The 17,378-nt window shown below is 41.4% G+C and overlaps 1 protein-coding gene across 8 annotated transcripts in view; it reads right to left on the bottom strand.

The window, feature by feature from the left end:
- Positions 1-17,378, bottom strand: part of LOC146974673 (rho GTPase-activating protein 7) — a 103,695-nt gene that overhangs the window by 10,820 nt on the left and 75,497 nt on the right. For 3 of the 8 annotated variants that reach the window (XM_085798230.1, XM_085798235.1, XM_085798236.1), the window contains exons 2-9: positions 10,709-10,780; positions 10,500-10,581; positions 9,507-9,570; positions 7,693-8,303; positions 7,393-7,624; positions 5,887-6,282; positions 4,093-4,451; positions 1,900-2,076 (exon numbers count right to left, since the gene is read on the bottom strand). In XM_085798230.1, the coding sequence (XP_085654356.1) occupies positions 1,900-2,076; positions 4,093-4,451; positions 5,887-6,282; positions 7,393-7,624; positions 7,693-8,303; positions 9,507-9,570; positions 10,500-10,581; positions 10,709-10,780 (1,993 nt within the window). The remainder of the gene's footprint in view (positions 1-1,899; positions 2,077-4,092; positions 4,452-5,886; positions 6,283-7,392; positions 7,625-7,692; positions 8,304-9,506; positions 9,571-10,499; positions 10,582-10,708; positions 10,781-17,378) is intronic. The other 5 variants (XM_085798234.1, XM_085798238.1, XM_085798232.1 and 2 more) reach the window with 3 other exon arrangements.

The following is a 17,378-nucleotide window of genomic DNA, read 5'->3' as shown; positions in this document are numbered from 1 at the left end:
CTGCCACTACAGAGCGGCCATTTTTTTTCTGAATTTCCCCATGAACTTGCGTCTGATCCTGTTAATTAAAGCCGAATATGTATGAAGGATAATTTCAAGAGGGTTTTCTGTTCTATGCTCAGTTGCCGCATTCAGTCTTATCTCATTGAGGATAACACCCTTGGCAGAAATCAAATTGGTTTTCTGCTAAAACATAAAACAAGCAGGTCATGTGTTTACACAGAGCACATTAAAAAAACAAACGACCTGCAGAGCAAACAAGCAGAATATTTGAATGTTTTATTGTTCTTAAAAATGAATTTGGCTCGATCTTGCACGAGGGTTTATTCCAAAAACATGGTGTGGGAGGCAAAACACTGATCTCATTAAATCGATGTATGTCAATAATAAGCGCAGAGGAAACATCCAGTGCATTAAATAAGAACTAGCTACAGTTCAGAGATCAACAGCCTGCAAATGTTTCACTCAAGAAGATGTTCCTTGGGGCTTTGCTGTAGCCTCATGTGTCCAGCAGCTTTAAGGACATTACAAGATCAGAATGACAAAGGCCACAAAAACAGCTTCATATTTACTGTGCAGACATCAGATAGGTGTCAGTCCTGTTAAGTAGCTCTAGGTTCTCTATTCATACTGTGAAAGTATCAAAGCCTCAGTCCACAGAGGAATGCACACAGCCTGTATTCAGAAACTGAGCCTTCAAATCCTGCAAATGGTGACTCCACTTGGGCAGGGCATTTTATGAGGAGAGACTGAGAAAAGGGAAATAGTTGAGCCGAAAATGAAAGAGGAGATGAACATTTTTGTCTTGAAGCCTTAGTGGTTGACACATCGATTTTTTTGGCTGTTCTCCAAAAATCAACAACTGTCCCTTTAGACCCTTTAAAAAAAAACAAAGGTTTTGAAAAACAATGAGCAGGTTTTCATGCTTCTTTTAATTCATGGGTCTGGAAAATTACATGACCACAAAGTGGCAGTGGCATTGTTGTAAATGACTTAAAATGTTTGTGAATATGCATGGAAGGATGAACCCTTTACATGTGTTGTTTTGATAATCTTAACTATAAAAACTAAATCTAAAAAGACCTGCGCATGGAGAACCCCCCCCCCCCCCCCCCCCCCCCCCCCCAATTCTTTTCATTATAGGTTTGTTTTCTATGATGCCAGGAAACCTTGTACAAGGAGACAGAGACCTGACCACCATCTTGCTTCATAAGGTTCTGTGTTTTTTCTCACCTGGGCCAAACTCGTGGAGAAAGATTCAGAATTCAAATGACTCCTCCTGCATCTGCTTGATGTGAGTGCACCAGCTTTCACAGCCTCGTGCATGACTTCATGACGCGTGGACCTGAATTCAAAACTAACTCTAAATGAACTGATGACCACATTCTGTACATATGCAGTGTTTACTCAGATAGTGAAAGGGGAATGTAAATGTGGTGCAGAGTTTCAGAGCAGGACGGAGACACAGTGTGTCCTAGGAGGATAGAGAATATAGTCCCAGTGTGATGCATCAGCAGTCCTACCTGCAGGGTTTGGAGGAAACTTTATTCTACTTGAAACATGTTGCTACACTGTTTTTGTAAGCCAAGGCGAGGTTGCACCTGAGCCATGAATAATGAATGAATTTTCTAAATAGGCTGCCTGAAATATTTACCCCCTGCCCGCCCACCTGCCCTCCTTTCCACTGTTGTTTTCCTGAAGATGTTTCTCTACACAGGTGTGCAGGAGCACGGAATCTAAGGTTTAGGAAACAGTTTTTTTCCCCCAAGTTTTGTTTCTCACCTCTCCATGCCTCAGTTAACTCTGTCCTCAACCTCTGGCAAACCCTCAATTTTATTTTCAAGCATGAAATCATCCAAAAATACTTCCAGAGCCCCCAACCTCCCCTTCTCTTCTTACCAGTTCCAGCCCTGCTTGCTGGATGGGGAGTATTTGTCCATCAGAGCGGTGAGTTTGAGCAGGGAGAGTTTCTGCAGCAGCAGGAACTGGGACACTGACTGGTTCTCCACCCCTGGACTGGTGGGCAGGGAGGGCAGGCTCTGCTCGCTGGACCAGTGCAGCTGCTGGCTCACTCTGCTGAACACACAGAGACACGCGCACAGTTTTAACACAGCACAAACAAGGGAGACCATCAGCAGCCAGTTTTTCCTCCCAGAGCTTGGGGAAAAAAAGCGTTTGTACTTTGATCTACACAGAAAATGTTATTAAATTCAAATGACGGTTGTTGCTTCATTAATAGTGACAGCAGAGCTTTTGTATTTGTTCAAAAAGAATCAACCGAAGCGAAAATGACACGTTTTCATCTGTCTTAATAGAACAGATAGATCCATTTGCATAAAAGAGATAAAAAGTGTTGAATGACAGAATCTCTGAGAGACTAATACACTTTACACACTGGGAGGCAAAACTGTTAAATAGATAAACAAGTGAAAGAGTTTTAGCACTAGTTGCTTGAAATATGTGAAGTTTATCCCAAGGGTGGCTCCAAAGGAAATCATATCACTGCCTGAATCTCAACAGTGATACATTTAGGACAGCTGACAGTCACACTGAGCTTTCCAAGGTGCACAGCTGCCTCTGTCATTAGACAGATGTCTCAAGACAGATATTTGGTTAAATCAAATCAAATTAAATCAAATCAAGTTTATTGTCATTCCACTGTACATACAACAGAAGTGCATGTATATAGTATTGTGGTGTCAGGTGACCCCACGACATAGGTTAACTGACGTTGATATTTTGGTAGTTTTAAGTTGTGCTGTTGAGCAACTAAAATCCACCATCTCCTAAATGTCTCATTCTATTGACTCTGACTGTAGTCATGAGGAAAACCCAACATCTGTTGTGATGTCAAATAGCTAATGGTGGGTTTTCAGAGTTACTCCTTTTTCATCTCCAACCAAAACACAACATCAGTCCTGTTGCACGAATAAATTAACTGCATATGAGTGTGCAAATACAGCCCAAAACATTTAACATGCTAGCATGCTTATATTTGCTTACTAACATGATCACAAGATAGTTAGCATGCCAATTTTTTCCTGTTTCAGTCCCATGATGTTGGACTAAAGGAGAGTTTTTGACCTATGATTCATGAACATTCACTGTGTGACTGATTGTAAGGGAAATAATAATTCAACTTAATTTATCCCATAATTTAGACTGGACAAAGTTCAACAGATGTCACTGTCTTCAGCCATGATGCTGATGTGGTTGTTAAGAAGCAGCTCCAGTGGGGTGGTGCATGGCGCAGTGGTTAAGGCGGCCGCCCCATTTAGAGGCTACAGTCCTCAACGCAGGCGTCCCCGGTTCGAATCCCGCGTCCTGCATGTCATTCCCCCTCTCTCTGCCTCCCCCTTTCCTGTCTATCTCACTATGACAGACACATAACTGTAAGTTGCCCAAACCCCCAACAGACCAATCTTGGCAGACTGACCTAATGTCATTCCTTAAGATAGAAAAGATACAATTTTCACTTTGAGGGTCAACTAGGAAATTCTATACTACATGGCAGCCTCTTCTCTCATATTTTCATAATGTATCTTTGTTTTGTATATTTTCTACTGTACTGCTTCTCTATGTATGTGTGTTTGTTTCCTTTGATGAAAAAAAACACACATCTGTTTGTATGTAACATGATGTGATGTGTTTCAATAAACAAATTTATATATAGATTTAAAAAGACACATAACTGTTCATGTGTATTAAACCAAACAGTACAACACACACACAGAGCAGGGACAACCCATTGGTGCGTTATGATGGTGTTACTTTTATATTACAGGAGAAGCTTCATAACTTTTTATTGCTCTTATATCTGAGAACAAATGTGCAACAACTAACAGTTATAAAAGCAGCACTATATAGAAAAAAAGCAATTAAAACTATACAACATTTTATCTTGAGTGCTTTGCTCTTGCTTTGGTTTATGCCTGAGGGAATAAAATTGCCTGCACTGTCATTATTAGTATTCTGCTTACACTTACAAATGTCCAGGGAAACTTTCCAGTGTCCAGTAAACTGCTTGTGTTTCCTAAACCAGATTTTGAGTTATGTTTTTCATAACTAAGTTATTGTTACCAACTCCCTCACCTGCTCCTGGGCTGTGGAGATTTGGGCTCCTCTCCATTTGCTGGTTCCTTCTCACAGCTCTCTGCCTCCTCCTTCTCGTCCTGCTCTTCTCCTTCCACCTCCTCCTCCGGATGCTGCACCTCCAGGTGGATGTGGCTGGGGGAGGACGGGCAGGGGGAAGCGGCCGAGGAGCAGAGGGCAGGTGAGTCTTGGGTGGAAGAGGAGGAAGAGGAGGCGGTGGAGGAGGAGGATCCTTGCTGACAGTCGTCCTCAGACAAGTTCTCAGACCAGGTGGAAACCAGCTGTTGGAGGTCATTGATCCTCTCCAGCACGCTGTCCAGAGCCGAGAACACGTCCTCATCTCCTAACAGCCGACCCACCTGGGAGAAAACAAACAAACATAAATACTATAGGTTGGACTGCAAACCTTTTAGACAAAGCAAACAAGGCAAGGCCAAGGTTTTATATCTTTACTTACTGAAGGTCAGACATGGACATATCTACCTCCTGAAAAGCCATTTCCTAATAACTTCTATAATACTTTACATCAACTTTTCCTCTCACGGTTGCCATCTTTTTGTCAAAGAGGCTTCCAGTTTTATTCCAAATGGCTTCTCTTCTGCTTTAGTAAGAGAAAAAAAACATTTGAATCAAAGTGATTTATCTGAGTTGTCAAAGACGACTGTATCGAAAATTAAATTTGATGTGAGCACTCTCAAAATGATTTCAGGCTTTATGGGAACACTTCAACTCCATATGGGGCTTAGCTTAGCGGAATCAATAACGTTGATTGAATTATTTCAGTTTTTTATTGATTTATTATGATTTTTTCGGCAGATTTTAATCTTTTCTTTTAGTAGAAAAGTAGGCGAGTCAAAGATAGAGAGAGAAAGAGAATGAGTGGTTTGTGCATTGTTTTTGATTTGTTTGATGTATGAATGTGCATTTGATTAGTGAAGCACAGTGTTAAACTTCAATAAAAAGAGGACAGATGTCAGTATTTTACTGCCTCGTAACACGGAACAACCATAATTTATTGCACATGTTGATCCCTAACAACGATAATTACTTCACCAAGTAATCATTTACTGTTTATGATGTCTGGCCTGTTCTTCAACAAAACTGCAGAGTTCACCCCACAAACTTTATCTCAAGTTCCTTGTGCTTTTACATGAACAACAGACACACACACAACAATTAGGACAGAGCTCCAAGCCAATCAGTTGAACCACATTATATTTTCTGCTGTGAATCAGTTTAATTTCGCTAATGAACTGTATTATAAATGTCTTTCCTAAGTTGCTGAGATGCGTTGTTTGTTCGTATCTTGGTGACTTTTCTAAGTGTGATCAGTGACAGAACATTAACATTTAGCTGCGTCAACACTAATGCGTCTTCATATAAAGCAGCGTTTTAAAACAAAAAACAATTATTGTTTTTTGGATTCAGCATCTGTAAATCAAGAATTAGTGACAGTCAGTTATTAAGTGGAAATAAATGATTAAATAACTTTTGATATGTACATTTCTGTAGCACTTGAAATGATTACATGAAATGATTTACTAATGATGTACTAATGGTTAGTATATGTCTATGAATGTTAATACATGTTTTATAAAGTGTTTTTTATAAATCTGCTGAACAGATGTTCAGTATCAATTAAGAAAGGCATCATGGATCATAGGTTATTCATTTTGTAATATAGAAAACTGGAAAAAAAAAAATCAAGAAACCCAGAAAACTCAGCAAATCTAAAATCAATAATTATTAACTCGTACAGTGTAAAAGAAGTACAGTAACAGGCCTTTGACTCACCTCTGACTCTTCACCACTTCCTGTACAGCCACCTTCACTTTCAGACAGCTGCTGGTCATCGGGCACGTTGTCGTAGATGCTCAGCCGCTGATCCAGCGCTGCGAGCGGGCTGCGGACCGGAGCGCTGCTGCCGCTGCAGGAAGACGAGGACGAGGGGTCCTGGTCCCCGGTGGCCAGCGAGGACGCTTCACGGCGACTGTTGCCGTTTCGTCCCCTGTAGCCGTGGAAACTGCCGGTTCTCCAGTTGACGGAGGTGTCGTCGATGATCGGGGACAAGATGGCGTGTTTGTGCGCAAGGGAGGTGGGGAAGGTCCCTGGTTTGTGTCCGTGGGGGATGTGGAAGACCAGGCTCTCGTGGCTGCTGTTGTTGTTGTTGTTGATCTGGTTCCTGTAGTCCTGTGAGTGGAGACAGAAAAGGGGAAACCATTTACTACACTTTTTACATTTCATTGGAGATATCTATTAGTATACATTATATTCATTATTATATAATATACAGACCACTTTGTGCCACATTTAATTGGTTTGAATGGGTTCAAAGCTGTTTCTATTTAATGACAAATGTGTGGAAAATGTCACTGGATAAATTCATGGTGTGCAGCCACAGTGGCCTTTAAAGAAATTAATGACCTTGCTGAAGACTGTGGTTATATGCTCTTTTTCTATTATATATTCTTCTTCTATTATAACCCTTTGGTTGGAGCTTTCAGAGAAAAAACCCTGGTGTATATGTGAACGCTGTAGCTCAGGCTTAATCACACCAATGATCTTTAACATTTCTATCATTATCATTATAAGTTGTACAACAAATTCTAAGTTTGAAACAGGAGTAGTGCGATGGGACCTGGAGGGAAAATAGAAGCTTCTTTTCCACAAAAAAAAAAAATTGTGAATGTAGATGTTATTCAAATACAGTTGGGTTTTTGCCTCTCACAATGTCTCTCCAATTAAATGTGATGACAGATTTCCAGCAAACTGCCTCTAAGTTGGAATCCATGACACCATGACGTGAATGTGAAAGAATTGTTTCCACTTGACTTTCCTGAAACAGTGCCTGGTGAAATTGCCTGTGTTTATTTTATTTTATTTTTAAAAACATGTTCCCAGATGCTGAGTCTCACACAGTACAACAAAACAAAATTAATACTGGTTAACATCAAACTGATTGGCTGTACAGAGACACAAAAAGGGAGCTTCACTTTCCCCATAAATAATTGTTATTTGGGACAATCCCAAATGATGTCAGAAAAAACGTTATCCTTGGCTTCCAACCAAATACTTTTCAGTTTGGGCTAATGAGGCAAAATACGTAGGTCTTTTCCCAAATGTTTTGCCTCCTCACCTTTACCTTTCATATTTAATATTATCAGTAATGTCCACTGTATGCTGTATATCTGATTCTCTGTGATAACTCCCTAATTTTGTCCCATTCCCATTTTTTAAAAATTATTTCTAAATAAACGTTAAGTATATTTTCCATTGAAGGCCTTAACCTTCTGGACAGACCTCTGTTCCCATGTGGTTCTGGTTGTTGCAGGTTGTTCCACCGCCGACCCCAGCGCCGCTGTTGGAGCGCTTGCAGTTGCTCCTGACCCGGGTGACGGGGCTGGGCGTGCTGACGGTGCTGCTGCTCTCTGATTGGCTGTTGCTGCTGCTGCTGCTGCTGATGGTGTTAGGAGATGAAGGTGAGGATGATGCCCGCCTGTCGGATCGACCCTGCAGACTGGAAATGTTTGGTCTATGGTTAAAGATGCATTAAGGAAAAGTTTTGAGGCTTTTTGAAAGGCCACAATCCACCGTCCTCACCTTGATGGGCAGTGCAGCCTCTCCATCCTGTCCTCCTCCTGGATCAGGACCGGCCCGCTAATTACCTGCCGGGCCCGACTGCCGCTGCTGTGTCCAGGGGGGAGGAGTCCCGCAGTCCCCCTCAGCCTCAGTTTCTCCATCTTCCTCAGCAGACTAGTGCACTTTTTTCTGGGAGGTTTGTCTGGGAAACAAGCCTCAGCTTCCAGACTCATGGTGGATGATCCCCCACCGCTTTCCCCAGGGGAGGGGGGTCCACTGAAGGAGGTGTCCAGGGAGTGGGTCTTGTTGGTGGAGGAGCAACGGGAGGAGCTCCTGCTGGTCTCCAGGTCATCTGGGGTGCTGGCAGTAGCGTTTGCAGAAGCGACAGGTCGTCTGTGAGTCTTGTGGTGTCCGTCGTGGCCTTCGCTGTCAGTGCTGCTGGTGCTGTGAATAGAGCAGAAATCGTGGTGGTTGCTGACGTCACAAAGACACGCGTCCTGGCGTCCGGTGGGGCTCTCGGTCAATCGAAGCACGTCCATGGCGGAGTCCAGACGTTGCCATCGCCGTGTCCGCCTGTCGTAGCTCCAGTTGGGGCTGATGGCGCACAAGTCCTCCTCATCGCAGTCGACAACCTGGAGGGGGAGGGAGGGTTCAGACAAACAGACAAGAGCTTACAATGAATCTGCATATTATACAAACACACAGTAACACCACTAATATATGCAGAGGAGGGACATGCACACAGTCTGCAAACAGAATAAGAGACTCAAACAAACACAGAGGTCTAATATGTACACAGATGCATAGAGATGTTCTGAATAATTTATACAAACATTTATACAAGAAAGTGTTGTTAACCTATATTTAGACTTTAAAATGTGGTCACATTGTTTTTACAATAAAATAAATATTCAATGATGAAACAGCAAAACTGTTTGACCTTAAGATTTCATCTACATCTATTTCTATGGAGGTTCCATATCTAAAATGTTGATATCACTGAGTTGTGACTAAGTAAAAATGTAGCAGATTTCAGGTAAAACACACAGAGAAACAAAATCCTGGTGGAAAGTGTTGGATGGTGGGTCCAGGTGGTTGGAGCTTGGTGGGGTTAGGCTTAGTTTCTGAATACAGGCTGTGTGTTACTTTGTGGACTGAAGCTTTGATACATTTTCAGTATTAAAATAGAACCTAGACCTGACCTATAATAACACTACACGTGGACATCAACCTTTATACTGCGTGGACCTATTTATACTGCAGTATAAATAAAGCCCTCTGCTCATATGTCCTGAAACCTGAAAACTGCTGATACTGAAGTGACAGTAAAATGAGTCAAATAATTGTTTTGATTTTTAAATGAATAAAATGTAACAAAACAGTGCAGAATACAGACTTTACAGTCACACAAAACTATTCTTAACTATTATATATAGGCTTACTACATTATATTCACATTTAGAGGCTACTATTAGTGACTTTTGTTGAAAAAGTAACTTGATCTTAAAATCACAGAAAATTAAATTATGAGATCAAATATAATTTAACTTATGTTGTGTATAATTATCTGAACCTCAAGGCTTTCAAATTCCATGTGTCTCGAAGATGATTCGTTCAGCTTTTCATGTCCCCTTTTGTCTTTTCACTTTCTTTCCTGATCTCCACATCCTCCTAGAAATAGACTCCACTGACGAGGATGATGATGAGGAGGATGTGGAGGACCAGTCAGTTTATATCAGTTAAAATCAAGTGATGCTTAACGAGCAGATTTCATGGTGTGATGCCCTCTGCTGCTTCGATACGAGAGTCCTGCTGCGTTGACTGTCAACACTCACCCTGCGTTTTGATCTGCGCGGCTCCAGCCTCATTTCCACACATTTGTTTAAAGTGCTTAATCTCCTGTAAGAGGAAGAAGAGCGGGGCATGGTGGTTAGACTGACATATGATACTAGCTCTCTGATAAACACATCTTTTTCATGCAGTATATATACAGCTGCACTGTGCAACCGCATCATCTGTCATCACAGCATGGTGTTGGAGGCTTTACTGAGAATTTCCTACATTAACATTTATCATATGTAACATACACACGTACAGGGGCTGGATGTGCTACCGCAGTGGCCTTTGACATGATGAGCTGGTTTAATCCCTGGATCAGCAGAATAAACCCGTTGCCCATCATCAAGGCACCAAACCTCCAGTAGTAAAGTGAGGTAAAGTGCATGCATGCTCAGTCACACAGTGATGTCACACCCTACGAACACCTTTAAAGGGTAAGAACTACAGCAACAACAAATTGATACGATTTTCAGCTGGGAGTGATGTGAGAGTTTTGTGTCACTTGGATGAGACTTCCTTGAAATATTCACCATGTCATCACAAACTGGAGTGGAGTCAGAGTATCCATTGGATAATACACTATAGAGACTATGGCTACACTTGTCCATGTAGCGATTCAATTAATTAATCTGTGAATAAACAGATGTCTTGGTTTACAATTTGACATTAGTCCTGTTCTCTGTTAATACAGTATATCCTCTTTGGTCTAAATAGCACAGCGATTAAAGTAGTTAAATGGTAAAAATCAGGAAGTTTCATGGCAGTTTGTGAGTGTGAGTTGCTGTGCATGTGTGTGGTGGTGGAGGGATCACAAAATAGACAAAGATCTCACTCCACAACTGTAGTACTAGTACAGACTCATAGTCTAATGAGCACAACACCTGTTTGGTGTATTGAGCTCTTCTTCACAGTATATACCAGGCTACCAGCCCACACCTACTGTGTTGGACATGGATGCACCTACACAGTTAGTTGCACATATTGGTTACCTGCAGAGCGAATGGAGAGCATCCTTATCCAGGAAGTGGTGATCACGCTTCGCCCACTCGATGTCAATGGGGAACCTGCAGTCTGACACACAAACAGAAGACAAACGACACAGTAAGACAGCACCCAAGACTTCGCCTGGCTCTGGATATGGTCTGTTACATCTCAGAGCTGACTCTGCACAGGATTACATTAACAGCTTCATATTTACCTTTGAATAATTGCACATATTGAGGAAAGCCGGCCGCGCGCAGCCAATCACAGGCCTCCTTAGCTTCAATCTCTGCAAACAGTGAGAGGGAAAACAGCATTTGATTCAATTATAATCATTTCATGCTCCGCCCGCTTTAAGAGGGCAAATATTTGCACTTAATCAGTCGCCTGTTTATGAAGTTTAATTACATTTGCATTTGGGTAAAAAAAAAAGGAGGCACATACAGGCTATTAATTATCTCTGAGGCCAAAGAGGCCATTTTAATTACTGGTAATTGGCTGAGAGTGGGGATGGGTGCTTCTGAGAGAGACAGAAAAGAGGCTTTTTCATGTTTGCCTCCACTTCATCTTCTATCATCTGCTTTTGATCCGTCTCCCTGAGGCTGCTGCTGTGGATGTTGTGGCACATCAACAGGAAAGTTCTCATGCGCTTCTCATTTGCTACTGATGCCCATCCTAAAGGAGTGTCACAGCCTCCAGCTTCAGTTTCAACAAGACCTTAGTAAATATGATGCTGATAACAGAGTGTCCTTCTACCAATATCACAGTCAAACTCTCAGATGCTCTACAGAGAACATCCTGGTTTGCAGCACCCTCACATCTTCAGTGTCTTCATGTGGAATTGCTACTCTCATCTCATCATCACCGTTTTTCTGCTCCTTTTGTTGTTATCAGTGTAGAACTGAAATTAATGTATACTTTATTTCATAAAATATTATAATTTATTGTGACTAAGTATTTGAATTCATTTATTTTTGGGGAGTTTACAGCTCCCTATAGTTTTGACAGTCAGTACTGTATATGGAAGTATTTCATAACATCCCTAAAGTTTTAAACTTGACCACACTTTCTTTCTGATGTTTAAGTTGTAAACAACACAAAACTAATCCAGCGTGCTTAGTTAAAAAAAGCAGGAACACCACTTTACATCAACACTGGCTGGTTATGACATTGATGTGCAATGGCAACTCCACTGGCCTGCAGGTCATGTTGCTTTGAATTCAGTGGGTTTTAAGGGATTAAATTAAATCCTTTTCTCTGATTAAAGTGTATTAAATACACTGATACACTAATCTGTTTTTAAATGTGTGTTTATGTGAGAAATACCTGCCTATAGCATCAGCTAGATTTTTTTAAAAGTATATTTTTTGGGCTTTTTTGCCTTTTAATGGACAGCACAGTAGAGAGAGAGAAAGACAGGAAATGGGGAGGCAGAGAGAGGGGGGATGACATGCAGGAAAGGGCAGCTTGATGTGGGATTTGAACTGGGGCCGCCTGCAGCGAGGACTGTAGCTTCAACACTGCTCTACCAACTGAGCTAAACGACGCCCCAGCGTCAGCTAGCTTTGATATAAACATCTGAGCCACAGAGGCAGATATAGCAATAGCAAAACTTACAAATACTGTAGCACCTTTAGAAATGAATGCATTAGAGTACCGGTGCACATTCTCACACACACTCCACCGCAGCAGTCAAGTACGTTTGTGGAAATTTGACAGACTGTATTAGAAAAGGCTGAGTGGAGAAAAAACAAAACATTGTCACTTGAAGCATAAAGAGTGTTTTGTTGATCCGGGGTGTTTACATTCAGCAGCGACAGAAATCACTTTCTCAGTCTGGCAGCAAAGCTCAGAAGAGGATGTGGATTTTCTGAGGGGTCTGAAAATATTTGCCCACCACGTCCCTCCCTGAAATGTTAAACCTGCTCTCTCGCCATGCATAAGAGGCACCGTCGTGGGCAGAATATCGCCAAGGGCATTTCTTGTTTTCATATTCAGACAGCATGAAATATGGCCGACATTAGCCGACACTAAAGAACAACAACAGCAGTTTGCCCATGACTGATCGGTTCTTCAAACACTTCTTGTCTGGTTGTTGTGTTTTTACTGCCTACTTATTCATTCAGCCAAGATGAATGAAAGGCGCTTAATTCACATTTTATTCTTTGTGACTTTTCAAAAGTTTGCCTAAAATTCACTTGACAGCAGGATGGAAACTTGGCTTATGATGTGGTCTCGCTGTTTCCCCCTTAGATCCTCCCCAGGGGTCAGGAGAACAGCGTGACACAAAGCAGATGGCCCAGATATGTAAACACTGAGGGAGGGGAATTCACAGAATATGGCAGTCTTCAAAATGACAGAAGGGAAAGACAGACAGAGAAACTGACTCAAAGTCAGGAACAGGCAATGTAAATTAAAGACTGAATAGTAAAACACAGAGGAATTACCATAAGTATGTATACCCTTCACATAACCTGCTGGTTAAACATCAGAGCTCTAAGCCTATTTTCCGGCGTCACGATGGGGATGTGACACTTGAGATAGAAAGGGGATCAAGTGTGCTTGCCAAGCGACGGTCTCACTTGTCCATGAGAGGTTCTGTAAATCCAGGGATATGTGAATCTACCACAGACAGAGCCCCTGAACTTAGCAAGGCACCCACACCACCTTTTTTTTGCAACCTTCAGGGTCACAAGTTGAAAAGCTACAGTCATTTAAACCAGTTTTCCACTTTAAATAGGCCTCTAATATCCTGCTTTAAGGCAATAGTGGCTCAGAGCCGAGGCTTTGGTGAAAATGTTTGAGTCCTTAAAGCCTGCAGGGAAAATCTTAGTAGGGAAAGAGAATGATTATTATTAATAGAATTATATCAGGGTCCCTGAGTAAAGCATTTAGACTCAAATCAATCCAGGGCAGTTGTGGATAAAAATGGATTACAGTTGCACTGTAGGCATACGACTGTGTTAAAGGAGTGCCAGGCAAAGGAATCAATCGAACCCGGACGAAAAGAAAAAGTAGATTTTCTTTGATTCCTTACATGCTACAAGGTATTTGGGTTTGCATCTTGGCCAACTTGGAGGCTCCAACACAAATGTAGACATGAAAATGCAGAAATCCTGCAAGAGCCCCCATCAGTAAACTGCACACAGCGTTCATGTTTACCAACCCACCCTTCGGCCTGTGATCACCTGCATATCAACAAGTTGAGGAGGAGGAAATCAAATATTTGGAGTCCACATGAAGTGCCAGCTCATCTCAGGAGACCATTTGGATTTCTGGACTTTTGATTAATTTTCTCTAAAGACATGCAGAATGTTTCTTGTTGTTTGCTTTATCATTTCCAACTGATTGTATTTGCTGGCTTTAAAATATGTTACAACATTTCCTGACGCTGTTGGGATTTTAAGTTTCTAGCAAATGTTGTTTGTTAGGTGCTAATTCTACAGTAAAATATTATTAAAAAAACATAATGTCATATGAAATGTAGTATTAGAGAATGAGAATGAGACATAGGCTAGTACAAACAAGCTACCTATGCTGCTACATTAAACAGCAATAATGCCCCTTTGTCTTCATAGAGGAAACCACTAGATTTAGTTGCACATTTGAAATTGCAAAAAACTTCAACTCAATTGTGCATTATACTGCTAAAATTGATTGTGTCCAATCTGCTTTATTGCACGTTTCTCATGAACATGTTGTCTACAAATCCGACTGCATGACATCAGAGCTGCCTAAAGTAAGTTATAATCAACAATTAATCAGAAAAACAAACCCCCTCACAAAAGAAAGAAGGTGTAAGAGGAAGGAAATCCTGTTACAGTTTGAACATGGACCTACGTCTTTGATGACAACAAATCATTTCATATGGACAGGCTGGAACAACAAGGTGGAACGAACACATACATCTGTTCTCTGAGAACCAAGAGCGAAGTGAACAACCTTAATATATATCTGACCTAATTACTGCATGAATTATGACTCCTGTGAGCAACAAAACACTCTGCACCTGTCAGAAACAACAATAAACCTTAAACTCAGGCTACTTTTTTGGTCACTGACTTCAACTGCCACATTCAGGGGCCCCTCTCCGCTCAACTCCAGCGTTTGCATAAGTGATGGTATCTGCTCCTGGGTTTGAGCATGACCACAGCAGGCAGTGGCCTCTTCCCTTTCCAAATGACTTTGTCTGTGAGGAAGTTGTGATTTGGCCCCTCTGGGCCCTGATAAGAGATTTGGATGTGTGATTAGTCCACTCCACCCTGCTAGCGCCAGGAAGCTGGACGGCGTGCGCCTGGATGCTGAGAGCTACAGGGGATGGCGGGGGGTTACGTGCTCGGTGTACCGTTTGTGTTTGGGTGTTTATGTTTGTCTAGCCCCCAAAGCACAGACCTGGACCAAAAACAAGAACATCAACTTGGAAGAAACAATCCAATTTTGGAGATTGCAAATTCCTCTTTTTATGTGTAGTTGTTAAGGAGTGAAGAAAGGTAAGGTGTCACAGGAGTAAAAGTACCAATATTTAGAGATAAAAAGGCCATTCTTGGAGGGGGGTTGATCCTGATTTAGAGAAGCATATATGTGAGAAAGAGTATAAAAATCTTTTGGATTTTATATGAAGAATAAACTCTTTAAATGTGGAACATTAGAATGACCAGGAGCCATTCATTTTCCATGTGAGTCATCGCCTCTCTGCGTCAGTGGTGCAACTTGGGCAGTGTGGGTGCTAGAAAAAGGTCATTGCAAGGTTATGGTAATGAGCTATGACAAGGTTTTGATGCCAACCAAGCAGCATGTAGAAGGGTAGATAACTAGACAACACAACCATGTGAAAATGTCTTCCCATCAAACATTTGCTCCCACGTACAACAGAAGAGAAACTGATAAAAGCCGCGGCACATTCTGCCATCCTATACAACGTGTCCCTGCTTACTTATGAGGATTTAAACTTAAAAAATGTATAGGTGTTCCAGGTGAGTAGGGGCTGTGCTCTCTGTGTCTCATCAAATCTACAAAAGGCTCAAACTGCCTCAGCCATATTCCTGAAAAGCTCCATCCCTTCAAAGTCCAATGTTTAACTGATGTCTGAAGGCTTTCACACCATTTTTACACCCCGCTAAACATCCACTGTTGCTGGTGGGGGATAAAGTGCAGTCACCGCTCTGCTTACAGTTCAGGTGGTAGATGCTTGAAAGCGTCTCACAGGGAGGGTTGCTGGACTCCAGAGGTGTGGTTGAAGATCAGAGGTATGTCAGCTGTCAAAACGGTCAGCAAGTTTTCCCTGATTTTCTCTTCTGGTAATTCCCCTTCTCATCCAGTCGGCTTGGCGAGGGGATGGTTAAAATGTCTGTGGTCACAAATGGCCGCAGGGACAAACACTAAAAACTGCACTGTGTGACTCACAGTGTGTGTGAGTGTGTGTACAGTACAACGCAACATAACACATAACTACAATGTCTCTGGACACATAGTTTTATGGCAAACCAGGAACCTTTAAGATATAACCTACAAAAAAACACTCTAATATTTTTCTTAAACTCAAAAATAAGATGTTGTTGCATCTCTACTGTACCGATGTCGACAATGATCAGCAATATGTTCACATATTGTATGAAGCTGTTTAAATGTCTAGGACATCTCAGTGATGGATCCTAGAGTGATTCCAGTGATTATCAAAGCAAATTAGTTTAAAGAAATTTGTGACAAGTCTATTATATACATAAGCTCAATGAATAAACAGCCCGGAGAAGCTCATATAACTATAACTATAACTAAAAATCCCCTCTGGCCCAGATAAGCATTTTACCACATAACTCCATTTTAAAAATGCACAAATGTAAAAGTGTTGACAGGACACATCTCACTGTGGAGAAGGTTAATTATTAAGGTTTGCGTTTTTGTGAAATTTGCTGGGTGAGCAACTTTCATTTGAATGAAACAGCATAGTGTGACCCTGAGGGAGCCCCAAAGCCCACGTTAATTAACCAAGAGAAAAAGTAATTACATTATAACCTGTAACAAACATAAATAAAGCAGCAAAGAACAAAAAATAACACACACTTGTCAAAACTGATCAACATCCAATCTGCCTGATTCTTATGCATTACAACAGACTGCATTCATTTCAGCCACATATGACCAACAGAGACAGGATATACCTGATTTACATTGATAGCATGACATATTTATAAAGAACTTAATGGATCTTTAATTGTACTTAATTAATCAATGAAATCAAACTGCAAGCAAATTGATTTTTTAAGCACAATTTGTAATCACAAACCACACGGCTTGTCAGGTTGAGGAGGTTAAAGTCCTTTATGCAGATTGGTAATTAACCGTGCTGTTAGAGATAACTCACCCCCACAAATTGCTGTTACTCATTTCACTCAACTACAGTAATAGATCTCAGCTAATGTGGCCACTTCTGACTTTAGCATTATTGAAATAACAAAGCACTTCAGCTCTGACCAATAGGAGCTGGTAATTATATAGTACATTAATTATGACCTATTGAGCATCAGCCTGAACATAGATGGTGGTTTCAGAGCCTTTCCCATGATTTTCAATCAGTAGCCTACAGTATGCTCTACGTCTGATTTCTGTACAACTCTGCTATTATTTGCTCTGCACATGATAAAATGCCACAAGCTAATGCAGCCATTTCTTCCCAAGACCAACCTAAGAGTGATCAGACTTTCTTAAGCGCCTGGGGAAAAATCAGTATGAGTATGAAGGCGTTCTGCTGAGTGACACATGACCAAACTTGACCCTGTCCCTGACAGACACTGTAAACCAAAAGCAGTCCAAGAGATTCCACAGATAACGTCATGACGGCCACTGTGACGGAGATCTTGACGCCTGCTTTTTCTCAATGTGAAATAAAA

This window comes from Trachurus japonicus, chromosome 14 (assembly GCF_045865225.1).
Source record: "Trachurus japonicus isolate A0001 chromosome 14, Traja_1.0".
Taxonomy (NCBI): Eukaryota; Metazoa; Chordata; class Actinopteri; order Carangiformes; family Carangidae; genus Trachurus; species Trachurus japonicus.
This window is presented reverse-complemented; position numbering and strand designations above follow the sequence as displayed.